General features: G+C 42.3%; 1 protein-coding gene across 1 annotated transcript in view; it reads right to left on the reverse strand.

Annotated features, from left to right (window-relative positions):
- Window positions 1-972: 972 nt before the first annotated feature.
- The window catches only part of LOC110509553 (endothelin-converting enzyme 2-like), a 65800-nt gene continuing 39850 nt past the window's right edge, over window positions 973-26922 (reverse strand). The window contains exons 6-18 of the mRNA XM_021590491.3: window positions 22398-22460; window positions 21959-22138; window positions 14977-15119; window positions 12776-12890; window positions 12207-12317; window positions 11440-11538; window positions 10863-10940; window positions 10623-10726; window positions 8868-8978; window positions 8707-8774; window positions 8375-8565; window positions 3911-4006; window positions 973-2407 (exon numbers count right to left, since the gene is read on the reverse strand). Of these exons, the coding sequence (XP_021446166.3) occupies window positions 2234-2407; window positions 3911-4006; window positions 8375-8565; window positions 8707-8774; window positions 8868-8978; window positions 10623-10726; window positions 10863-10940; window positions 11440-11538; window positions 12207-12317; window positions 12776-12890; window positions 14977-15119; window positions 21959-22138; window positions 22398-22460 (1533 nt within the window). The 3' untranslated portion in view covers window positions 973-2233. The remainder of the gene's footprint in view (window positions 2408-3910; window positions 4007-8374; window positions 8566-8706; window positions 8775-8867; window positions 8979-10622; window positions 10727-10862; window positions 10941-11439; window positions 11539-12206; window positions 12318-12775; window positions 12891-14976; window positions 15120-21958; window positions 22139-22397; window positions 22461-26922) is intronic.

The raw sequence follows: 26922 nt of genomic DNA on the forward strand, positions 1-26922 counted from the left end.
ATAACTCTGTTAGATATTTGATTTCACAAAATGTGCCGAACGAGACCGTTATAATGAACTAGATGGATGCATCATGGTGTTCGTTATTGTTGTGAAATTGAACAGCTGATTTTTCCGAAATGTTCTCTTTCTATGGCTCTGCAGACTGGCACAGGAGGTTATCGGATTGCAGCATTGAAATATAAAAGCAGCCAATAGCAACTGACCCTGATCCTCGTCTTACGTTAGATGGCGCAACTCCATCTGCATTGAAGGACTAGTGTTGAGTTTGAGTGGTGCCACCTGTCGGAAGACAATGGGATGGTCCTGTATGGGGTACAGTGTGGTGAGGTGCAGGACTCCTATGGTCATGAGTCATGACACATCTCCATGTCTTGTAGTGAAACAAATGTGCAAGGTGCAGATAGGAGTGGAAAGCACTATGTGGGACTAGTACATAAAGATCCTAACGGGAGATAAAACAGTAACAATGTTGAATTGAACGAGAGTCCAGCAGTAACCCGATTAGGAATCCTGTACACACCCAGCCTCGTGAAAAGACAGTCTGCAGTACTTCGGAGTGGAGTGTGTACAAACAAGAAGTTATTTAAGAACATATCCCTTCAACATATCCATTCATTTCAAATTAGTATTTTGGGGGGGAATGCGAGGTAAAATCACTGCAGCAGACTCGACATTGTTGATAGTTCAATGTAAGTAGGGATGGTGTATCAAAGCAATCTGCACACATACGTACGTGCATACATGCATACATACATACATACATACATACCTCGCTCACACACTCATACACAAACTATCCTTTCACAATGAAGCTGACAGATTAAACACAGTAAATATCAAACAAGCTTCTAAGGCTGCTCATGCACACACACACACACACACACACACACACACACATATTGAAATACACTCCCTTAGCATACAGAGAAACAAAGAATCAACTGGACACAAGGGACAAACAAAAAAATCTTTGACAAAAGGCAGATTTAAAGATGTGCATCTCATTTCAACTTTGTCAACTTCATAATATGCCAATAACAACTATAACACACAGATAAGCAAGTGGTGATGGTCCCTACAACCAGAGTCCCAGATTGTCCAGCACACTATAGGTCCCAGAGGGAGCTCTGCCGATCTTGTGGTTGCTTGCTCCTGGATGAAGTTTCCCTTAAGTACAAATATACGATCAGCAAACCCTCCCCCAATCCTAACCTTAACCATTAGTGCTGAAAATACAAAACTGAACCAAGATCGGCGTCTAGGGGCATTGGCACCCTGCTCCTGGTTGGGTCAACACTGTTAAGTGGCTTTTCTAAGTACCCTTTCCTATGTACTCAAAATGCTCGCCAACAATCTTTAAGAAATGAGATAACTAAAAGCAATATGTTGGCAAGGGTTATCAGTAGGCTTCATAGTGCTTTCATCTGTCCAGTAGTAGAACATGGTAAATAGGAGGGGAGGCCATTTTAAAGTATTAGGATCCCCCACCACTGCTGGGGGATTCATTGTGATGTCACTGAAGCCAGTGCACCTTGTGATGCAACAGAAAAAGGAGAAGCGAGTCTATATGGCTCCATCTCAAATTACACCCTATTTAAATGACACCCCATACAGGGAACTACCATTTACCAGAGCCACACATATACTGCATAGGGCTGGGACGATACTTTCCTGTGAGGTCACAAAGGCACCTGAACCTCCATCATGCGATGTCAGAGTGAAGTTCCTGCACTTCCTGCGAGGTCAGAGGGTGATGACCACTTCCTGTGAGGTCATAGTGGTTTCAGGGAGATCCCTCAGTCAAAAGAGGGCTCCGGTTTCAATTGTAAACAGGGCACACAGTGAGGACAGCTATGACCCGGAAGCATAGAGAAAGGGGTGTGGACAGACATCCCCTAATGGCTCCTCCTCCCCGGCCCCCTACTAAGTCCAGCAAACACTAAATAAAACGTGTCTTTGTGCACCACACAAACTGGGGTGTGGAAAAGGAGGAAAAATACCATCCCCTAACACTGGAATTACACATGCATCAGCAGACGACAACTTTTCTCTCAACACGCCTCCCTCTCGCTAACCTGGAGTCTGTGCTGCTCTACTCACCACTAGTAGTCCATCATTATGTACAAAGAATAAAAATAGAAAAAAGGTCCAATGCAGAGATCAACTCCTCCTCTTGGTTCTCCATGCAGACTCCACAGACAGCACCCCCCTGTGGTTTTCCCAGGCCCTACTACACTGTGCAGCGGTGACCAGGGTTCATCGGGGAGCCAGTGGGGCACTGGAAGTGCTCTGCAAAGGCTGGCAAGTTGGAGAGGGTGCCGATGACGCGGTACTTTGGGGGGCTGTGGCGGTCTGTCATGAGTCCCTGGTGGGCACGCTCTGGGGTTCGCACGGAACACCACACCTGAGAGAAGAGAGGGTCCCCCAATAAGTCAGACCGTAGCTAGTGTTCTCCTCTCTGGACTTCCAACTGTTGTGTGTAATTCATTCACTTGGACTCAGTTTGGTTGACACTTCTCTCAAACAGTAGTTGTAATAGTCCACTCTTACTACCACCCCAGAACACATTCACCCCCGTGTCTTATTCCATGAAGCAGGGCCAGAAATTCATCCTGAGCAGGACCTGACTAGGAAAAAACATTTACAAGCTATGATGTGGTCAGGCAAAATCCTTGCAAGTACATTATATACATGTATATGCATGCATACACGTATGTGGACACGCCTTCAAATGAACGGATTAGACTATTTCAGCCACACCTATTGCTGACAGGTGTATAAAATCGAGCACACAGCTATGCAATCTCAATAGACAAACATTGGCAGTAGAATGGCCTTGCTGAAGAGCTCAGTGACTGTCTTAGGATGCCACCTTTCCAACAAGTCAGTTTGTGAAATTTCTACCCTGCTAGAGCTGTCCCGGTCAACTGTAAGTGCTGTTATTGTGAAGTGGAAACGTCTCGGAGGAACAACGGCTCAGCCGCGAAGAGGTAGGCCATACAAGCTCACAGAACGTGACCGCCGAGTGCTGAAGTGGGTACAAATAGTCTGTCTTTACCACAGAGTTCCAAACCGTCTCTGGATCAATGTCAGAACAAGAATTGTTCGTCTGGCGCTTCATGAAAATGGGTTTTAGTGGACGAGCAGCCACACACAAGTTTAAGATCACCATGCGCAATGCCAAACGTTGGCTGGAGTGGTGTAAAGCTCGCTGCCATTGGACTATGGAACAGTGGACTATGGAGCACCATCTGGCAATTTGACGGACGAATCTGGGTTTGGTAGATGCCAAGAGAACTCTACATACCTGAATGCATAGTGCCAACTGTAAAGTTTGGTGGATGAATAATAATGGGCTGGGACTGTTTTTCATGGTTCTGGCTATGCCCCTTAGTTCCAGTGAAGGGAAATCTTAATGCTACAGCAGACAATGACATTCTAGACAATTCTGTGCTTCCAACTTTGTGGCAACAGTTTGGGGAAGATACTGTTTCAGCATGACAACGCTCCCATGCAAAGCGAGGTCCATACAGAAATGGTTTGTCGAGATCAGTGTGGAAGAACTTGACTGACCTGCTCAACCCCTTCAAACACCATTGATATGAATTGGAGCACCTACTGCAAGCAAAGCCTAATCGCCCAACATCAGTGGCCAACCTCACTAATGCTCGTGGCTGAATGGAAGCAAGTCCCCGCAGCAGTGTTCCAACATCTAGTGAAAAGCCGTCCCAGAAGAGTGGAGGCTGTTATAGCAGCAAAGGAGGGTCCAACGCCATATTAATGCCCATGATTTTGGAGTGAGATGTTCGACGAACAGGTGTCCACATATTTTTGGTCATGTAGTGTATTTGACTTGAACTCTAACAGGATGCGTGTAATGTATTCTGTTGACAATCCCATGACCCACCTGGGCGAATCCCACAAAGAACAGTTGGTCATTGGTCAGGTTGACCGCCGGCAGCCTCTTCTCCTCACCGTTCTCCTGCACCCATGACTGGTATGCCTGAACAGAACAGAAAACACCATTACCTCACTGCTGCTCGATCATTCTATTTTTCCAACTTAATTAAGGAAAATAAGAACAATCCAAAATGTATTTTTGATACTGTCACAAAGCTAACTAAAAAGCAGCATTCCCCAAGAAAGGATGGCTTTCACTTCAGCAGTAATAAATTCATGAACTTCTTTGAGGAAAGGATCATGATCATGAGAAAGCCAATTACGGACTCCTCTTTAAATCTGCGTATTCCTCCAAATTTCAGATTTCCTGAGTCTGCACAACTCTGCCAGGACCTAGGATCAAGAGAGACACTCCAGTGTTTTAGTACTATATCTCTTGATACAATGATGAAAATAATCATGGCCTCTAAACCGTCAAGCTGCATACTGGACCCTATTCCAACTAAACTACTGAAAGAGCTGCTTCCTGTGCTTGGCCCTCCTATGTTGAACATAATAAATGGCTCTCTATCCACCGGATGTGTACCAAACTCACTAAAAGTGGCAGTAATAAAGCCTCTTGAAATAGCCAAACATTGACCCAGAAAATATATCGAATCTTCCATTCCTCTCAAAAATTTTAGAAAAAGCTGTTGTGCAGCAACTCACTGCCTTCCTGAAGACAAACGATGTATACGAAATGCTTCAGTCTGGTTTTAGACCCCATCATAGCACTGAGACTGCACTTGTGAAGATGGTAAATTACCTTTAAATGGCGTCAGACCAAGGCTCTGCATCTGTCCTCGTGCTCCTAGACCTTAGTGCTGCTTTTGATACCATCGATCACCACATTCTTTTGGAGAGATTGGAAACCCAAATTGGTCTACACGGACAAGTTCTGGCCTGGTTTAGATCTTATCTGTCAGAAAGATATCAGTTTGTCTCTGTGAATGGTTTGTCCTCTGACAAATCAACTGCTAATTTCGGTGTTCCTCAAGGTTCCGTTTTAGGACCACTATTGTTTTCACTATATATTTTGCCTCTTGGGTATGTCATTTGAAAACATAATGTTAACTTTCACTGCTATGCGGATGACACACAGCTGTACATTTCAATGAAACATGGTGAAGCCCCAAAATTGCTATCGCTAGAAGCCTGTGTTTCAGACATAACGGAGTATATGGCTGCAAACTTTCTACTTTTAAACTCGGACAAAACAGAGATGCTTGTTCTAGGTCCCAAGAAACAAAGAGATCTTCTGTTGAATCTGACAATTCATCTTGATGGTTGTACAGTCGTCTCAAATAAAACTGAAGGACCTTGGCGTTACTCTGGACCCTGATCTCTCTTTTGAAGAACATATCAAGACTGTTTCAAGGACAGCTTTTTTCCATCTACCTAACATTGCAAAAATCAGAAACTTTCTGTCCAAAGATGATGCAGAAAAATTAATCCACATCTAGGTTAGACTACTGCAATGCTCTACTTTCCGGCTACCCGGATAAAGCACTAAATAAACTTTAGTTAGTGCTAAATACGGCTGCTAGAATCCTGACTAGAACCAAGAAATGTGATCATATTACTCCAGTGCTAGCCTCCCTACACTGGCTTCTTGTTAAGGCAAGGGCTGATTTCAAAGTTTTACTGCTAACCCACAAAGCATTACATGGGCTTGCTCCTACCTATCTCTCTGATTTGGTCCTGCCGTACATACGTACGCTACGGTCACAAGACGCAGGCCTCCTAATTGTCCCTAGAATTTCTAAGCAAACAGCTGGAGGCAGGGCTTTCTCCTATAGAGCTCCATTTTTATGGAATGGTCTGCCTACCCATGTGAGAGAATCTTTAAGTCTTTACTGAAGACTCATCTCTTCAGTAGGTCATATGATTCAGTGTAGTCTGGCCCAGGAGTGTGAAGGTGAACAGAAAGGCTCTGGAGCAACGAACTGCCCTTGCTGTCTCTGCCTGGCCAGTTCCCTCTCTCCACTGGGATTCTCTGCCTCAAACCCCATTACAGGGGCTGAGTCACTGGCTTACTGATGCTCTTCCATGCCGTCCCTAGGAGGGGTGCGTCACTTGAGTGGGTTGAGTCAAGGACGTGATCTTCCTGTCTGGGTTTGGCGCTCCCCCACGGGTTGTGCCGTGGCGGAGATCTTTGTGGGCTATACTTGTCCTTGTCTCAGGATGGTAAGTTGGTGGTTGAAGATATCCCTCTAGTGGTGTGGGGGCTGTGCGTTGGCAAAGTGGGTGGGGTTATATCCTGCCCGTTTGGCCCTGTCCGGGGGTATCATCGGATGGGGGCCACAGTGTCTCCTGACCCCTCCTGTCTCAGCCTCCAGTATTTATGCTGCAGTAGTTTGTGTTGGGGGGCTAGGGTCAGTCTGTTATATCTGGAGTACTTCTCCTGTCTTATCCGGTGTCCTGTGTGAATTTAAGTATGCTCTCTCTAATTCTCTCTCTCTTTCTTTCTCTCTCTCTGAGGACATGAGCCCTAGGACCATGCCTCAGGACTACCTGGCATGATGACTCCTTGCTGTCCCCAGTCCACCTGGTTGTGCTGCTGCTCCAGTTTCAACTGTTTTGCCAGCGGCTATGGAATCCTGACCTGTCCCAGACCTGCTGTTTTCAGCTCTCTAGAGACAGTAGGAGCAGTAGATATACTCTCAATGATCGGCTATGAAAAGCCAACTGACATTTACTCCTGAGGTGCTGTAATGTGTTATCACCCTCGACAACTACTGTGATTATCATTATTTGACCATGCTGGTCATCTATGAACTTGGTCATGTTCTGTTATAATCTCCACCCCTCATAGCCTGGTTCCTATGTAGGTTTCTTCCTAGGTTTTGGCCTTTCTAGGGAGTTCTTCCTAGCCACCGTGCTTCTACACCTGCATTGCTTGCTGTTTGGGGTTTTAGGCTGGGTTTCTGTACAGCACTTTTAGATATCAGCTGATGTAAGAAGGGCTATATAAATAAATGTGATACTATAGAAACATTAACTACCACTCTGCCGGCCCTGAGGTGAAGTATAGTAATAATATAATAAGAGTCCTGTGTGGTAACATATAAGTAACATGTTACATAGCAGTAACTATGTCATGTGCTATCTAACCTCCAAACGAGCTTCAATGCCATACAGCACTCCTTCCGTGGCCTCCAACTGCTCTTAAACGCTAGTAAAACCAAATGCATGCTTTTCAACCGTTCGCTGCTTGCACCCGCACGCCTGACCAGCATCACCACCCTGGATGGTTCCGACCTTGAATATGTGGACATCTATAAGTACCTAGGTGTCTGGCTAGACTCTAAACTCTCCTTCCAGACCCATATCAAACATCTCCAATCGAAAATCAAATCAAGAGTCGGCTTTCTATTCCGCAACAAAGCCTCCTTCACTCACGCCGCCAAACTTACCCTAGTAAAACTGACTATCCTACCGATCCTCGACTTCGGCGATGTCATCTACAAAATTGCTTCCAACACTCTACTCAGCAAACTGGATGCAGTTTATCACAGTGCCATCACTAAAGCACCTTATACCACCCACCACTGCGACTTGTATGCTCTAGTCGGCTGGCCCTCGCTACATATTCGTCGCCAGACCCACTGGCTCCAGGTCATCTACAAGTCCTTGCTAGGTAAAGCTCCGCCTTATCTCAGTTCACTGGTTACGATGGCAACACCCATCCGTAGCACGCGCTCCAGCAGGTGTATCTCACTGATCATCCCTAAAGCCAACACCTCATTTGGCCGCCTTTCGTTCCAGTTCTCTGCTGCCTGTGACTGGAACGAATTGCAAAAATCGCTGAAGTTGGAGACTTTTATCTCCCTCACCAACTTCAAACATCTGCTATCTGAGCAGCTAACCGATCGCTGCAGCTGTACATAGTCTATTGGTAAATAGCCCACCTATTTTCACCTACCTCATTCCCATACTGTTTTTATTTATTTACTTTTCTGCTCTTTTGCACACCAATATCTCTACCTGTACATAACCATCTGATCATTTATCACTCCAGTGTTAATCTGCATAATTGTAATTATTTGCCTACCTTCTCATGCCTTTTGCACGCAATGTATATATAGACTCCCCTTTTTTCTACTGTGTTATTGACTTGTTAATTGTTTACTCCATGTGTAACTCTGTGTTGTCTGTTCACACTGCTATGCCTTATCTTGGTCAGGTCGCAGTTGTAAATGAGAACTTGTTCTCAACTAGCCTACCTGGTTAAATAAAGGTGAAATAAAAATTTTATAAAATGTAAAAAAAATTGCTTTAGAATTACATAGCAATGGATTTGGGCAATAACCACTCAAGCCCATCACTGTCCATTACTACAGTTCAGATTCACTACAGTGATTACGGAGTTACTAGACAGACATGTGAGCAACTAAATGTAATGTGTTATCAAGTAGGGAGACCCACTCACATTATAGGCTGCCTTTAGGCCGCCGTTGTCAGCAATGTTCTCTTCCAGCGTCTGCTTGCCATTTATATGCGTCCCATTGATGGTAAACCCATTGTACTGCTCAACCATGCATTCCGTGCGATTCTTAAATGCGTCCACAGAGGAATTTTGCCACCATGGCCGAAGGTTCCCATCTCTGTCGTATTCCCTGCCTGATTAAGGAATACAAATATATATATTTTTAAAAAGCACACATGGTGATCATGTACAGTATATGTATACATGCCGGTGTGTGTTGGTCAGTGGGTGTGTTTATGAGTTCTGTGAAGTGTAAGTTAAAGGTGGACACTAACCCTGGACACCAAAGGCATGAGTGAGTTCGTGTCCCATCACCACTCCGATCCCCCCGAAGTTCAGTGCTCTGCAGAGAATTCACATGGGGTCAGAAATGCAAGCACACATGCAAGCACACATGCACACACTCACATGCACACACTCATATGCACACACTCACTTGGGGTGATGCTGGGCGTAAAAGGGTGCCTGAAGGATTCCAGCTGGGAAGACAATTCCATTCTTGTTGGGCATGTAGTAGGCGTTGACTGTGGGAGGGGTCATACTCCATCTAGGGGGAGGTGGTGGAGACCAGTGTAAGAGAGCAGACCAGTTGAGGCTCTTGAGAGGACAGCTCATAGTCATTTCTGGAATGGAATGTATGGAGTGGTATAGTATGTGTTTGTTTTTTATAGCGAATAGAGTGCTATTTGGATATGCTCCATGAGAATATCAAACAATATATATATATTTTTAAATGTAATCAGATTACAAATAACTTTTGATAAACTGGATGATTACTTTTTTAAATTACTTTTGCATTTAGAAAGGATGTTAGCGAGAGAAAAAAATACATTAGGACACCTTTCAGTTCTCTCGAGGGAGGTTTAGTTTTTGATGGTAGTAAAGTACATGTTGGATAAAAAATGACAGGCCTGATGGGGGAAAAAATACACCAGACAAGGTGGGATCTTTATGTGTTGGTAAAATGAATTACTCAAATTTCAGTGGAAAAGCTTTTATGCGCAAATATTGATATAATTAACCATCATATCGAAGTAAACTCCTCCCACTACAACTTATTAGGATTAAAGTAGCAATATGTACCTTTTTGGGCGATTTGACCAAATTCACATAGAAATGGGAGATTTAGATCTATCATTCTACTTGAAAGCAAGTCTAAAATGAGGTAGATCTGTTCTTGGGGGGCCATTTCTATGCTTCCCATTCTTACATTTTGTTTTTGTGTCTTTTACTTGATGTTTTGTACACCAGCGTCAAAACAGCTGAAACAACAATATAATTGGTCATAGAAAATATATTTCAACGTGGTTTAGATGGTACAATGATTCTCTACACTATACTAGCTTATCTAGTCACAAACTGAAACTAGGCGAACAATTAAGAGTTTTAGAAACCAGGAAATTGCGGAGCGATTCCTGCATAGCGCACCTTTAAATTATGAACTTCACAGGGTGGTGAATGTTCAAGATGAGCTTGATGCACCATTCCAATAAATATCGATGGTCTTATTCTGGTGACATGATAATCTATGCTTGCCTGTCTATTTTCCATAATAGTAATCAGAGCTATTGGCTACAGTGCACGTGCCAATCCCAGAGTGTGCACACTCGCTATATAACGCAAAAATGTTTGTTAGAAAACCCTTCAGTAGAGTTAAAAATGTAAGTGTGTATTGTATATGGGAATTTAACTGCAAAAGTTTTTCATGTGCCCTACGTCATCTCGCCTTTTACCTGCAACAAGTCAATTTGATGGAAACATCTCTGGTGGGAAAATGTGCATATTGTTTTCATGTGGTTTTTAGAATATTCACATGAAAATCTGTCAAATTGGATGGAAACCTAGCTACTGACATTCAATTCAGTATTGAAAAAAGGCGCAAGTTTAAATTCGTTACACCTTAGCAGGTCTGACCAAAAGTCAGAGACCATTATGATGACACACCAAATGCGTTTGATGGATCCTATTTGTCTTCTTCTAATGAAGCTTAAGGGGAAAGTAATCCAAAAGTAACTGAAAGTAACAATACTGATTACAACTTGACAGGTAACTAGTAACTAACGGATTACATTTAGAAAGTAACCTACCCAATCGTGGTTAAGGTCAAGAATCAAGTTCATTTACAGTACAAATATGCACTGAGGTATAGTGATGGTGGTGGTGATGATGTGTGTAGCTGATGAAGACTCACTGGTCACTGCTGGGTGGCTTGCGGAGATGATCGGCCATCACCCTGGCGGAGAAGTTGTAGAAGTTGAGCGTGTTCTGGAAAAAGTTGTCTTCTGAGACGTCATACTGTGGACAGAGATGGATATACAAACAAAGACAGACAGAGAGAGAGAGAAATAATTACTCACTGATCTACGGGGCCCTTGTTATTTGACCTTCAACTCGTCAATCATGACAACTGAACAAAAAGGCTCCCACTCACCCCGTCGTAAACATCATCCAGTTCTTTGGGGTCCAGGATAAAGTCAGGGAATCCAATCATGTTGTAGATGGTGTCCGCCTAAAGATCAGGGGGACAAAGTGGATAAGAGAGAGGGCAAGATGGAGGAATGGGGCCGGAAAACCTCCTAGTTCCATTATCTGGAGATCTAAACAAAGAGGGCTATCTATTCAAACTACTGTATTATAACCTGTAACCCTATAATACTCCCTCCCTGTCCTCTTACACACACGCAGAAACGCAGACACACATGATACCCTGTGGCAACCATGCATAGCCTATCCAGTATCCATCCATCCCTGTCCTCTTACACACACGCAGAAACGCAGACACACATGATACCCTGTGGCAACCATGCATAGCCTATCCAGTATCCATCCCTCCCTGTCCTCTTACACACACGCAGAAACGCAGACACACATGATACCCTGTGGCAACCATGCATAGCCTATCCAGTATCCATCCCTCCCTGTCCTCTTACACACACGCAGAAACGCAGACACACATGATACCCTGTGGCAACCATGCATAGCCTATCCAGTATCCATCCATCCCTGACCTTGTCTTTGGCTGCCGTCCGCGTCTGTTTGTCCATCCACTTGATGTGATCCAGAGCATCTTTGAACGCAGTACGGATCTCATTGATCATCCCCTCTACCTGATAGTGGGGTGAGAGACATACATTAAATGGAAGAAGGAAGAAAGATGGAATAGATCATTCTTCTACAATTAGACTCTGATATGTAAGGAAATACCCACGGCAATCCGAACCAGCCCATCCCTCAAACATAAGGACATTTTGATAGAAATATGTAACCACTATAAATATGAACAATTGTGAGTGACAGTCTATAACCCCCTTGCCAGTCCTCACACTGTGCCTCTCCGCTTCCATGTCTCCCTCTTCTACTTGCCCCTCTTTTCTCTACCCAATAACAATCTCTCCTTTTAATAGTCCACTCTTTCTCTTCTTTATCACTCTATACATCTCCCTCCCCTCTACAGGACAGGTAACTATTACTAAATTAGTATTTCATTAATTGTATATTTATAAGAAATTAGCATAATCGATCAGCGTTATTAATGGTACAATTCATAAGCATTTATAGGCATTCATAAACATTGATAAGAATTTAAAATAGCTTATTATAATAAAGTGCTAGCAAATAGGGTTATTTTTTGATGGCTGTGTTTACAGTGAGACCCCATGACATTTCACTACACATGGAAACCACTAGGAGGCAGTCATACATCGTTCATCTGGTTTTTAAAAAACACCACAGGCTTGAATAGACATAAATGCAGTTGTACGCCTATCAAACTCACAATCTTTTTGCTGTGTTTATCAAACGTCGCTTTTACAAAGAGCGCTCCCAGGGCGAAGCCGAGCGTGTCATCTGTGTTCCCAATGCAGGTCTGCCATCGAGGTGTGCGGGACTGAGCGAACACACGCAGAGACAGACAGACAAGTCTCACACCAGCTATTTACTCAATCATTTTGGTTGTGAAAAGTGTGTGTATTGCAAGTTTGTGGAGGTAGCACACATTGCTTGCTAGGAGCCCAAAAAGTCTCACATACAAATTGCAAGTGCTGGTCTCCCAGACACAGATCAAGCCTTGTCCAGTACAAAAAAGCAGCTCAACAGAGGATCTCCATTGAAATAGCTCTTTAGTCCTCGACTAGGCTTAATATGTGTCCGGGAAACCAGACCTAACCAGGTATTTCACAAAGCAGGGTTAATCAATGGCATAAGTAAGACTATGTCTGCGTCCCAAATGACACCATATTCCCTAGTGCACTACTTTTAACCAGGCTCTAAGGGCCGTAGTCTAGGGTAGTGCACTACATAGGGATTAGGGTGCCATTTAGGATTCAGCCTTTAAAAAAAACACACCTTCTTGGTTCCATACAGGCTCTCTAGCAGCTTGTCCTGGGCGTTCTCAAAGCGCTGGTCCAGACTGGACGCTCCCTTCTGCACCAGGTTCCAGATCATGTAGTTGTTGAGCAGGCTGAGAGACAGAAGAGACGGGGAGAGATGAGGAGGAAGAGGAAACAGGAGGACAATCCAATGACTGTTTTCCCACAGTGCAAAACTGGTTGCAAGGATGTTATTATGACGTTTTTCCATTACATTATGGTCAGATTGTGTATTGGTTGTACTGTGCCTTCAGAAAGTATCACAGCCTTAAAAATGTGGTTTTAAAAAATGGGATTAAAATAGATTTGTCATTTTTGGTCAACAATCTACACAAAATCGTCTGTTGAAGTGGAAGAAAAGATCTAACATTTAATAAAAATGTATTAAAAATAAAACAATATCTTGTCCCCCCCCCTGAGAAAGAACATGTAGAAACACCTTTGGCGGTGATTACAGCTGTGAGTCTTTTTTTGGTTAGTCTCTCTTTCCACACCTGGACTGTACAATATTTGCCCATTATTCTTATTAACATTTTTCAAGCTCAGTCAAGTTGTTTGTTGATAATTGCTAGAAAGCCATTTTCAAGTCTTGGCAGAGATTTTCAAATAGATTTAAGTCAAAACTGTAACTCAGCAAACATCCAATGTCTCCTTGGTAAGCAACTCCAATTTAGATGAACATTGGAGCTCTGTCAAAGTGACCATCGGCTTATTGGTCACCTCCTTGACCAAGGCCCTTGCCCCCCGATTGCTCAGTTTGGCCGGGCGGCTAGCTCTTGGAAGAGTCTTGGTGGATCCAAACTTCTTCCATTTAAGAAGGATTGAGGCCACTGTGTTCTTGGGGACCTTCGATGCTGCAGAAATGTTTTGGTACCCTTCCCCAGATCTGTGCCTCGACACAATCCTGTCTAGGAGCTCTACAGACAATTCCTTTAACCTCATGGCTTGGGTTTTGCTTTGAAATGCACTGTCAACTGTGGGACCTTATATAGACAGGTGTGTGCCTTTCCAAATCATGTCCAATCAATTGAATTTACCACAGGACTCCAATCAAGTTGTTGAAACATCTCAAGGATGATCAATGGAAGGACGCACCTGAGCTCAATTTCAAGTCTTATAGGAAAGGGTCTGAATAGTTATGTATTGTCATTAAGGTGCATTGTGTGTAGATTTGATGAGAATATTTTTTTGGAATCACTTTTAGAACAAAATGTGGAAAAAGTCAACAGGTCTGAATACTTTCTGAATGCACTGTATAGGCTACAGTAGGCTACTAAATAAACTCACCAGTGGCACTGACTCACCCAATTATGAAACCTAGCATACTCAGTGATGGCAAATGCTCTAGTGACAATAGCCTATCCGAAGATAAGCTACTTTTAAACAGTGTTGTTTGTTCTGAATCGCTGAAAACTCAATTATTATTATTTTAGGTTCTACAGACAGATTAGTCATCTCTTTTCAGCAGTAGGCATTTGCTTTCCCCCAAAACATTTTTGCATTTTGAAATTTGCCAAAGACAAACTGACAGCCGTAACCAACCATATATATATATATATATATATTATATATATATATTATATATATATATATATATATATATATATATATATTATATATATATATATATTATTTATATATATATATATATATATATATTATATATATATATATATATATATATATATATATATATATATATATATATATATATATATATATATGTATGTATGTATGTATGTATATGTGTAACCGGCAGCCATTGATAGTGTACCCATCAGTTCATTGGTCAAATTGCCAGGGTTCGAGGTTCCAAAATCCTTCTATGGATTATATGTCTATGGCCACAAGGCAACAAGCTGTTTGGCCTGCATGCTGCCCAGATTGTGGCCTTCCACAGCTATTGATCCTCTGCGGCTAAAGTCTCGCTGGTGTAGTATTTTGAATTATTTTATTTCTATGTCTGTTCAGACAAGAGTTAAATCATTTTTGAAATATATCTTTATGGTTTTTTTTAAATTATTTTTACTTATCAGGGGGTGCTGCAGCACCTCCAGCATCCCTATTTCCTGCAGCTATGGAAGGCCCTGTAGTACTTCATAACCACGTGACCTGTTACGGCACCTTTGGCTGCAGGGGGATAAGGACGACTAGGTTGGCTCCCGTCCAGGTCCTTACCTGCGATCAGTCTTGTTGATCAGGTCAGACACCTGCTGCAGGAACTCCTTGGCATAGAGCACCACGGGCTCCGTGTCATTCAGGTCCAGAGGGAACAGGACCAAGGACAGGTAGTCCAGCCAGTCCACCGCCGGAGCCAGCAGCTGATGGCGAGAGAGGTTAAAGGTCAGAGGTCACTTTTGTGAAAAGGAAAGTTGACCACAAAAACATTTTCAGACATGTTCAGAATCCAAAAGTGGCCTCACGTCGAGTCTGTGTCCCACATAGCTTCATGATTTCACACACAAAATTGTGTCAATCGATCCAATGCATGAGGCATATTGTTGGATAAGCACAACAGGTGGCAGACAGAATTAGGAATTAGAATACTAGAATGGACATTAACCTTAAGGTCAGCCATTTTGGTAAGGCAGTTGGTCAATCATGGTTTGCCAGTGCTGTGTTAAGATAATATTCAAATTCATTGTTTTAAACTATCTGCATTGTATGTTTTTTAGCTAGCAAGCCAGGCAGTTTTAGAGAAATTATTCCATTAATTTATCAAATTAACTACCAATAGACCAATATTCCAGTCAAACGATGCAGTCAATCCATACATTTATGGCATGTTTACATATTATTTTAGAGGCTATTTATACAGCAAATTGGTATACAAGATGCATAAACTATTTATTATATGACCAGTGGAGACCAGTCATTCAGGGAAGGTGGGGCTGCCCCACATTTTTGCAAAGAATTTAATAAAAATAAAAAAACTTGGGGGGTTTGCCTGATTTGCATTAATACGTGTCACATATCAGTTTGCAAACGATGTAAAAAAAATAAAGAATAAGGGAGTTAATAAAGCTGCATACAAACACGGCCTCTCTTTGTTTCCTTGAGTAAGCCAGCTCCAGAATGCAGGTGGTTCAGCCTAGCTCAGTGCTTTCTGTGGTGGGGCAAGCCAGCAGAAAATCCAGAGCATTGCGCCGTGATTGGCTCAGTGTTCTGTCACTCATTGGGACAGTACGTCACCACCAAGGCTAAAGGTAGAGCTCGAAAATTCAAGCCACTTGGGTGCTGCCATTGAGTTACATTAGAAGTGCCCATCCAAGAAGGCTTAAGGTCATTGGCCACAAATACAATTACGTCAAATCATGTTATATCTACAGTAGCTTTGATTGGACTGATACTTTCAAAATCTTAGCTAGCCGTCATCATCGACAATCTACTGGCAAATCCTTTTTAATCCTTGTCATATGAAGAGAAATAATTAAGAGAAATTACACATAAACGTATCAGTGTTCAACGGCCATTGGACATAAACATTACACAACAAGTTGGAAATCGCAAATTCAACAACGAGTGGTTTGGAAAGAATCAGTGGCTAACTGCAAGCATTGAAAAGCAATCAGACTGCTATTCAGTGGAGTCGCTGTGTGGTCCCAAGTCTAAGGGTCTCTTTTCCTAGTTTAAAATTATAAACATTCAACATTGGCCATGCTGTCAATGAAGCATGATCCGTGCCACGCTCATAACAACTTAACTCGCAACTGTGAAAACTGACTTTAGTGAGTTCAAAACTACTGAGAACACGGGGGGAAACGAGGTACGACTGGGAAAATACGTTTGAACTTTCATCCAACTCGAAATTGTAAATCTGGAACTTGGGTTTCTTGTAAGCACTATCAATCCAGAGAATGGCAGACTTTGATGACAGTTTCATGACAAAATTTGCCCACAAAGGATTGCCGTGCCACCTTCCTGTTCAAGTGAGCACAGCATAACAAGCTGAGTTCAAAAATGTACTGTATGCCGCTGCATACATGATGTAATACTAAGTGTATGTTGTACTGTAAGCTGTTAGTAGCCCATGTGCCTCACCCTAAAATGGTTTATTTACACCTCTGAATTTCACCTACTGTTCTGACTTGGTGGTGCACATGTAGCCTATAACCAGTTTTGAGAAATGTAATCATCTAATTTTGTAAAGAGCTTTCATTGTCTGCTTATATGACCCCTTTATTCATCCTACCGTTCTGACTTGGTGTACAGGAAGAATCCTGTAAGAACAGCCCATGTTCTGAATTCTGTTGCTGTACATTTCAAAAGTGCTGAACAAATAGTTATATAGACTACGTCCGTCCTAGCTCGCTCATTAATGTCTTAATTGAAATTACAGATTGCCTCTTATCCGCTTGCTGTCCCCTTATGCCGTAGTTTGTACATCTCAATTGTCAGCAGAAACAACATTTGTTTAAGCAAGTCAGCCATATCAGACATGTTTTTTTTAAAGGAGGTAAATGAGTCTGAATTAAATGTTTGACTGCCATACAAGGCTCCGCTGATAGCCAGGTGTAGGGGGTGTTGGGACTCAGCTGTTGGGACAGCTTTATGTAGGCACTAACTGTTTCTGGGCACTGTTTGTCACCGTTATAGTGCAATTAATGTATTGTTAAGTGTTGTGTAGTGGCTTTGCTGGCTTGCATCCCACATTTATTCATTTTTTTGGCCCACCAAGAATTACATTCTAAAATCGGCACTGTATATGACAATGTTTTAGGTTGATATTAATTTTATTAAACATATCACATGCCTTACTTTTATTTTCCTGCATAAGTAAAAGCAGGAAATGCGTCCCCTAATCCTCTGCCATTCAATTCCAATTAAAATGGTTTGGATTTCTCCCGGACACAATAGCTACCATTTTCTAACTTTGTGGGTTTCATGATATAGCCCCTCTAGTAATTTTATATGATTAGACAGCTCAACATAGTTTTTTTAAGCAGTGTGAAACAGTCTGAACGTAGATTTTTTGGGTGGTTTTGGCAACAATTCCGAATCCCTACCCTCTTCCATTAACGTGCACGCTTAAATCCATGAGGGGGAGTGTAAAAGGAATGGACTGGTGTGAGGAATATGGTGGAAACTGCCTTCAGCCATGGTTGGATGACAGTAAATGGCCAGCCAAATGACCAGGGTCACTGTAATAACTGTCGAATAGCAACAAAAAAAAGTTTACCATAATCTTCTACTCCGCTCTTGACTAAGTGCTGCCATAGAAATAGAATGAATAGAACAGGCAACCCCCCAAGTCAATGATGGCATAATGGATGGACTAGCTGCCATTGCAAGTGTACCCACAGAGCAAAGCAGGAAGTAAAGTATGTGCTAAAATATGTGCTGTGATTTGTTGATTCAACACAACTGACTTTAAAAAATACATTCCATTGCATGAGCTACATCAGTTGACATCTTTTGAATGAGCATTCTACATTACCATGGAAATGATTGCATCACGATACCAGGCAGCCATTGGGGAGTGTACCAGTCAAATTGCCAGGGTTAAAGGTTTCATGCCTCAAATTGAGAAATATCAATTTTGTCGATTTGGGACACAATCACTTGAGCATTTGTCTTTCCAATGTGTGTATGTGACTATGTTCTGGGTGGATCTTAGGCTTGACTTGGGTAAAGGACTTGGTAAGGACATCCATCTGCAAGCTTGTGGTGTTCTTTTTGTTTTTGATAGTCCAAGATTCTCCATTAACGAAAAGTATGTGATGAATTTAATTAAATTATTGCTAAATATCACATCGACCTAACTATTTTTATAAGAAAAAAACCACCCTATTCAATATTTGTAAAGGTAGATTTAAATAACCAGTTTGCGAAATTGAATACTATGCTCTGTAAGAATAAGAAGTTAATGAAATCGGTTTAAAAAACTGCATTTTTTGAGGATGTATAGAGTATGGATGTATTGGTATGTCCAACAAAGCTGTTGCCAGAGAATGTAATGTTAATTTCTCTACCATAAGCCGAGTCCAATGTAATTTTAGAGAATTTCCTAGTACGTCCACGTGACCACAGACCACGTGTAACCACACCAGCCCAGGACCTCCACATCAGGCTTAAATCACCTGTGGGATCGTTAGAGACCAGCCACCCGGACAGCTGATGACACTGTGGGTTTGCACAGATGAAGAATTTCTGCAAAAACTGTCAGAAACATTCTCAGGGAAGCTCATCTATGTGCTCGTCCTCTTGACCCGATTGTAGTTCGGCATCATAACAGACTTCAGTGGGCGAATGCTCACCTTCTATGGCCACTGGCACAGTGGAGAAGTGTACTCTTCACAGATGAATCCCGGTTTCAACTGTACCAGGCAGATGGCATCGTGTGGGCGAGCGGTTTGCGGATGTCAACGTTGTGAACAGAGTGCCCTATGGTGGTGGTGGGGTTATGGTATGGGCAGACATAAGCTACAGACAACAAACACAATTGCATTTTATAGATGGCAATTTGAATGCACAGAGATACCGGGACGAGATCCTGAGGCCCATTATCATGCCATTCATCCACCACCATCACCTCATGTTTCAGCATGATAATGCACAGCTCCATGTCGCAAGGATCTGTACACAATTCCTGGAAGACGAAAATGTCCCAGTTCTTCCATGGCCTGCATACTCACCAGACATGTCACCCATTGAGCAGGTTTGGAATGCTTGAGATATGTCGCGCTGCATGGGGAAAATTGTGGTCACATCAGATACTGACTAGTGTTCTGATCCATGCCCCTACCTTTTTCTAAAGGTGTGTGTGAAATGCATAGATTAGTACCAAATTAATTGACTGATTTCCTTATACGAACTGTATTTGAAATTGTTGCATGTTGCGTTTATACGTTTGTTCAGTGTATATTTCAGTATTGTATTGTAGTATTGTAGTATAGTATTGTTGCAGGAGTGCTAATCTTATCGGTTTCTAACAAACGATTTTCAGAACAATCTGAGATGGAAGAGGATTGACACACCCACCTAGTGCTTTTTGAGGTGGAACAACACATAAAAATGGCAGTGGTATACACAATCTACCCATTACCACCCATTTTAATGAGTCAACCCATCCTACAAATGCTGAATTTCAATTCCTGACTCTCAAACGGCCTGTCCATTCGTTCTTTCTGTTGACAAAGGATCCTCCTTTTCCTCCTACCCTTCGCCATCTCTGTTGTTGTGTCTTTGCTATGCCGGATTAAGTGATATGACATGCTATTTTATAAAATAATTTCTCTGTCATTAATATTACCTGATTACCTAATCATGTAAATGTAATTAACTAGAAAGTCAGCATGGAAGAATGTGTATAGATCTGTTGTCTTCCGAATAAACTCTTAAAAGACCTGGTAATATCTTTTATATCAATAGCAGTCAATTATTTATCGTCACCTTATTCAGTCTTATCTTCACGAACCCTGGCTAACAAGTTGAATCAGCAATAGAAAATGTGGTTTAATTATTTATTTACTAAATATACACAGGATGGATCATACATTGATTACTAATTATGTCATACAAGAAAATGTCCCTGGCGGACGGAACCGATATGACGGCTGGTTACACAAAGAAAGGGGGTTGGGTTTGAATGAAAGCGCGGGAAGACTGAGGAACAAAGAGAGGCCAAATCCATCGGACCTTATGAAGCTATGCTATCATAAATACAGAATCGTATGAATTCTAAATAACCGCCCATTTGGAAAAGGAAAATGCAATAAATATTTACTCTGAGCTGTGCTTCGATAAATTGGTCGTAGGTGGAAGGCAGGGTTGCCCAGCAGAGATCTCTCTTGTCCTTTGAAGAATATGTCTTGTGGTAGAAAGTATATGTTGTAGTACCGTCGCTGTGCGGTAGAACGGATATGTTGTAGTACCCTGTCTTTCTGAAGAGATTGTCCGTCCTTTCCTAGCCCACGTTTACAGCTGCTTCTGTGTTTGCTGCTGCTAGCTCGACATCTAGGATGTATCACTTCTTTAGTGAATAAGAGTTCAAAGTTCATACCAAGTTGCCATTACTATAAGCTCATGCTATATTCTGGCTGGTATAGTTGAAATTCATCCTTCCAGCGTGTCGATCGTCACCTCCACATTGAAATTCGCCCTTCTAAACGTATGGACATCAGTCCTCACGTCACCGGGAACACAATGCTAATTAGGTTGTAGTCATTCAACCAGTCGCAACCAGAGCTCACGCCGAGGTTGGCTTAGTTCTGTAGTTGATATTAGCCCTTTTAAACATATGGTCAAAAGTCCTCACGTCATCGGAAACACCAGGTTGACTTTCGTCAATGGGCTTTTGTAGTGGAGAGAAGGGCGTGTTTCATAGTTCACAACCAATGTCTGTTCACTTGTGCGGGGACACTGAGTGAGCAGAGTTTACTTTATGAAAACAATTCTCTCATTTAGAAGCTAAAATTACATTTCATCTGTTCACAAATAGTTTCATATTTAAACATTTAAATTGCACAACAATTCCATGTGAATCTGATAACTACAATGTGTAGACTTTCCAAGATACAGTTTATGTCATCCTGTCATCAGTAATAATGTCTCAGGCGACAACTGATCTGACATATTCTTTAAGTACCAACAGATATTTTCAACTGGTTGGATTACCAAAATATGGTTCCGTTCCCAACCTTTTGATGTTACCAGACTCTCTCTATGTTAACAAAGGGCTTTCCAAGAGTCAAATGTAGAGTTGAGAGAGAAAATTGGGGAAAGGTATTTATGAGGGTCATAAACCTCCCCAACAGGTCTAGCAACAGCTCTTGGCAAGAGGCACCTTGGCGACCTAGACAGTGTTCATAAACAAAGAAGAGGACCGCAGGAGAAGCAGAGAAGAATAGTCCTCAGAGGAGGAAAAAAACAGACAAAGGTTGTGAAGAGGCCACAGGTTTCAGATGGTGGTGGTGATTTGGTCGGGGATGGGATGTGTGAAAAACCCATGCATGTTTTGACAAATGGAGACAAGAGGAAAAGTGAGAACAGACTATAATTGATTAAAGAGTAAAGGTTTTCCAGTCTGATCCGATGGCATGTGTCCACTCAAATCCACCTCACTTTATGTACCTCCTTCTCGCTCTCCCACACACATGGAAGCTCACATGTTCTCTCCCTCTCTCTCTCTGTAACCCCCACCTGACAGATGCACACACACCTGCAGCTCGGCGATGGTGATCTTGTGGTAGATCTTCTCCTTGTCGCAGCATTTGTCCTGCGATATGGTGATGTTGGCAAGCGTTGTCTCAAAGTCCAGGATCTGCTGCATCTGGCTCTGCGTGGAGTTCTTATCCCCTCCCAACAGCAGGCCCAGCTCCACCATGTAATCCAGATATGCCTTCAGCGCATGGGAGGGGATATAATCCACGTTTTTCCTCATACAAGTAGAAACAAGTGTCATTAACCACCCACAGACTGGTTCATAATAATGGACTATTCCACCCTGACAGCGTTTGTGTGCATTGTGTCACGCGATATGATTGATCACGTTTGCAATCTAATTTGTTACAGTACCTAATTTTGACAGCCATGGATAGGCAAAGACCCAACCCTTACTGGCCACCACCCACCCCTCTAGCCACCCAAACTTTACTCACCTTTTCATTGGCTGTATTGCTGTCATAGTCCCACGGGGGGAGGAACAACCCTGATTGGCCCACCTGGCCGAAATACATCAACAGGTGAGCCAACACACTAATCATAAGGGAGAATGAATTGAAGTGTGCAGAGTCCATTCACTTTCACATTTGGCACCTGTTAAAAGCCATTGGATATTTATTCTCAAACAAATGAATCCCGACCTCAGGGGAAACATAACACCTTATTAAAAAAAATACTCCTGCACATACCTCTGAACTGCTGATTTGGGTAACTTTATGGTCAATATATGGTTTTGTTCTTACATAAGGAACTGGCTTCATTAAAGTGTTACCAGACTGGTAACGTTATGGTCAATATATGGTTTTGTTCTTACATAAGGAACTGGCTTCGTTAAAGTGTTACCAGACTGGTAACGTTATGGTCAATATATGGTTTTGTTCTTACATAAGGAACTGGCTTCGTTAAAGTGTTACCAGACTGGTAACGTTATGGTCAATATATGGTTTTGTTCTTACATAAGGAACTGGCTTCGTTAAAGTGTTACCAGACTGGTAACGTTATGGTCAATATATGGTTTTGTTCTTACATAAGAACTGGCTTCGTTAAAGTGTTACCAGACTGGTAACGTTATGGTCAATATATGGTTTTGTTCTTACATAAGGAACTGGCTTCGTTAAAGTGTTACCAGACTGGTAACGTTATGGTCAATATATGGTTTTGTTCTTACATAAGGAACTGGCTTCATTAAAGTGTTACCAGACTGTTATTCCCAGCACCACAAAGTGACAGTGTGTTGTGCAAGCGTGCATGTGTCTCTGTGCACATGCACAGGCTACATTATACCTAAATGTAGGCCTACAGCATTTTATCTGCATTTTTACAGTGCCTTGCGAAAGTGTTCGGCCCCCTTGAACTTTGCGACCCTTTGCCACATTTCAGGCTTCAAACATAAAGATATAAAACTGTATTTTTTGTGAAGAATCAACAACAAGTGGGACACAATCATGAAGTGGAACGACATTTATTGGATATTTCAAACTTTTTTAACAAATCAAAAACTGAAAAATTGGGCGTGCAAAATTATCCAGCCCCCTTAAGTTAATACTTTGTAGCGCCACCTTTTGCTGCGATTACAGCTGTAAGTCGCTTGGGGTGTCTCTATCAGTTTTGCACATCGAGAGACTGACATTTTTTCCCATTCCTCCTTGCAAAACAGCTCGAGCTCAGTGAGGTTGGATGGAGAGCATTTGTGAACAGCAGTTTTCAGTTCTTTCCACAGATTCTCGATTGGATTCAGGTCTGGACTTTGACTTGGCCATTCTAACACCTGGATATGTTTATTTTTGAACCATTCCATTGTAGATTTTGCTTTATGTTTTGGATCATTGTCTTGTTGGAAGACAAATCTCCGTCCCAGTCTCAGGTCTTTTGCAGACTCCATCAGGTTTTCTTCCAGAATGGTCCTGTATTTGGCTCCATCCATCTTCCCATCAATTTGAACCATCTTCTCTGTCCCTGCTGAAAAAAAGCAGGCCCAAACCATGATGCTGCCACCACCATGTTTGACAGTGGGGATGATGTGTTCAGGGTGATGAGCTGTGTTGCTTTTACGCCAAACATAACGTTTTGCATTGTTGCCAAAAAGTTCAATTTTGGTTTCATCTGACCAGAGCACCTTCTTCCACATGTTTGGTGTGTCTCCCAGGTGTTTTGTGGCAAACTTTAAACAACACTTTTTATGGATATCTTTAAGAAATGGCTTTCTTCTTGCCACTCTTCCATAAAGGCCAGATTTGTGCAATATACTACTGATTGTTGTCCTATGGACAGAGTCTCCCACCTCAGCTGTAGATCTCTGCAGTTCATCCAGAGTGATCATGGGCCTCTTGGCTGCATCTCTGATCAGTCTTCTCCTTGTATGAGCTGAAAGTTTAGAGGGACGGCCAGGTCTTGGTAGATTTGCAGTGGTCTGATACTCCTTCCATTTCAATATTATCTCTTGCACAGTGCTCCTTGGGATGTTTAAAGCTTGAGAAATCTTTTTGTATCCAAATCCGGTTTTAAACTTCTTCACAACAGTATCTCGGACCTGCCTGGTGTGTTCCTTGTTCTTCATGGTGCTCTCTGCGCTTTTGACGGACCTCTGAGACTATCACAGTGCAGGTGCATTTATACGGAGACTTGATTACACACAGGTGGATTGTATTTATCATCATTAGTCATTTAGGTCAACATTGGATCATTCAGAGATCCTCACTGAACTTCTGGAGAGAGTTTGCTGCACTGAAAGTAAAGGGGCTGAATAATTTTGCACGCCCAATTTTTCAGTTTTTGATTTGTTAAAAAAGTTTGAAATATCCAATAAATGTCGTTCCACTTCATGATTGTGTCCCACTTGTTGTTGATTCTTCACAAAAAAATACAGTTTTATATCTTTATGTTTGAAGCCTGAAATGTGGCAAAAGGTCGCAAAGTTCAAGGGGGCCGAATACTTTCGCAAGGCACTGTATAATCATCTTCTTCGTTACATATGCGTTATTTGACTCGAGGACCAGCAGTGGGGCATTTTGTCCACAAAGAAAAGCTTTGCCCCAAGTGGGATTCAAACTCACAGTTCTTGTACCTCGTCATCTCCAGGCTTACCACCTTAGTGGATCACACCAGTCAGTTATAGCAGTAACGGGGAAATTACAGCCATTTAAAATGTTAAAATATAAACTTCTCGTTGTATAATCCTCCTACATCTTTATTCCTGTGAAAGCACATGGATGTGTCGGGAACGGATAGGCAAAAGCCATGATTTTGGTCACATGAGAAAATGCATATTTTGAAATGTGTGTAACGCTAGTAGCCTAGGCAACTCAAGGATGCATGATGCAATATACAAGTAAGGTCCAAAATAGAGGAAACACCAACAAAGTGTTGTCTTAAATAGGGCGTTGGGTTCTAGCACTTTTAGAGGTCTGTTTTTGAGAATTGTTTTAGACATTAAAAAGGTACTATGCATTATTTGGGTTCCCAGCACCACAAAATGACACTGTGTTGCGCGTGAGGGCGAGCATACGTGGGTCTATCTCTGTGCACTACTGCATAGGCTACATTATACCTAAATGTAGGCCTACAACAAAATGTGAAAAAATGTCAAGGGGTGTGAATACTTTCTGAAGGCACTACATTATTTCATTCCAAGTCATCATCTCATCACTATAGAGCTGCTGCCTATGCTGACTGACAAAATCACTATTTTAATAGTTCTTCAGAGAATAAGGCATACTTTTATGAAAGCTGAATGCCAACTATCAATCACATAGCGCCTTCAGAAAGTGTTCATACCCCTGGACTTATTCCACATTTTGTTGTGTTACAAAGTAGGATTAAAAATTATTTGTCAATTTTGGTCAATGTTCTACATAAAATATTCTGTCAAAGTGGAAGAAAAATTCTAACATTCATGAAAAATAAAACAAATAGAAACATCCCTTTTTCAGGACCCTGTCTTTCAAAGATCATTTGTAAAAATCCAAATAACTTCAGAGAACTTCATTGTAAAGGGTTTAAGAACGATTTCCCATGCTTGTTCACTGAACCATAAACAATTAATAAACATGCACCTGTGTAACCGTCGTTAAGACCCTAACAGCTTACAGATGGTAGGCAATTAAGGTCACAGTTATGAAAACTTAGGACAGTAAAGAGGGCTTTCTACTGACTCTGTAAAACACAAAATGAGGGCCCAGGGTCCCTGCTCATCTGCTTGAACGTGCCTTAGGCATGCTGCAAGGAGGCATGAGGACTGAGGATGTGGCCAGGGCAATAAATTGCAATGTCCGTACTGTGAGACGCCTAAGACAGCGCTACAGGGAGACAGGACGGACAGCTGATCGTACTCGCAGTGGCAGATCACGTGTAACACCTGCACAGGATCGGTACATCTGAACATCACAACTGCGGGACAGGTACAGGACGGCAACAACAACGGTCCGAGTTACACCAAGAACGCACAATCCCTCCATCAGTGCTCAGACTGTCTGCAATAGAATGAGAGAGGCCGGACTGAGGGATTGTAGGTAGGCCTGTTGTAAGGCAGGTCCTCACTAGACATCACTGGCAACAACGTCGCCTAAAGGCACAAACCCACCGTCGCTGGACCAGACAGGACTGGCAAAAAGTGCCCTTCTCTGACAAGTCGCAGTTTTTTCTCACCAGGGGTGATGGTCGGATTTGCATTTATCATCGAAGGAATGACCGTTACACCGAGGCCTGTGCTCTGGAGGGGGATCGATTTGGAGGTGGAGGGTCCATCATGGTCTGCGGCGGTGTGTCACAGCATCATCGGTCTGAGCTTGTTGTCATTGCAGGCAACGGGTTGAAACATCCTCCTGCCTCACGCGGTACCCTTCCTGCAGGCTCATCCTGACACGACCCTCCAGCATGACAATGCCACCAGCCATACTGCTCGTTCTGTTCGTGATTTCCTGCAAGACAGGAATGTCATTGTTCTGCCATGGCCAGCGAAGAGCC

Source organism: Oncorhynchus mykiss, chromosome 29 (assembly GCF_057628025.1).
Source record: "Oncorhynchus mykiss isolate SJ-2025 chromosome 29, ASM5762802v1, whole genome shotgun sequence".
NCBI lineage: Eukaryota > Metazoa > Chordata > Actinopteri > Salmoniformes > Salmonidae > Oncorhynchus > Oncorhynchus mykiss.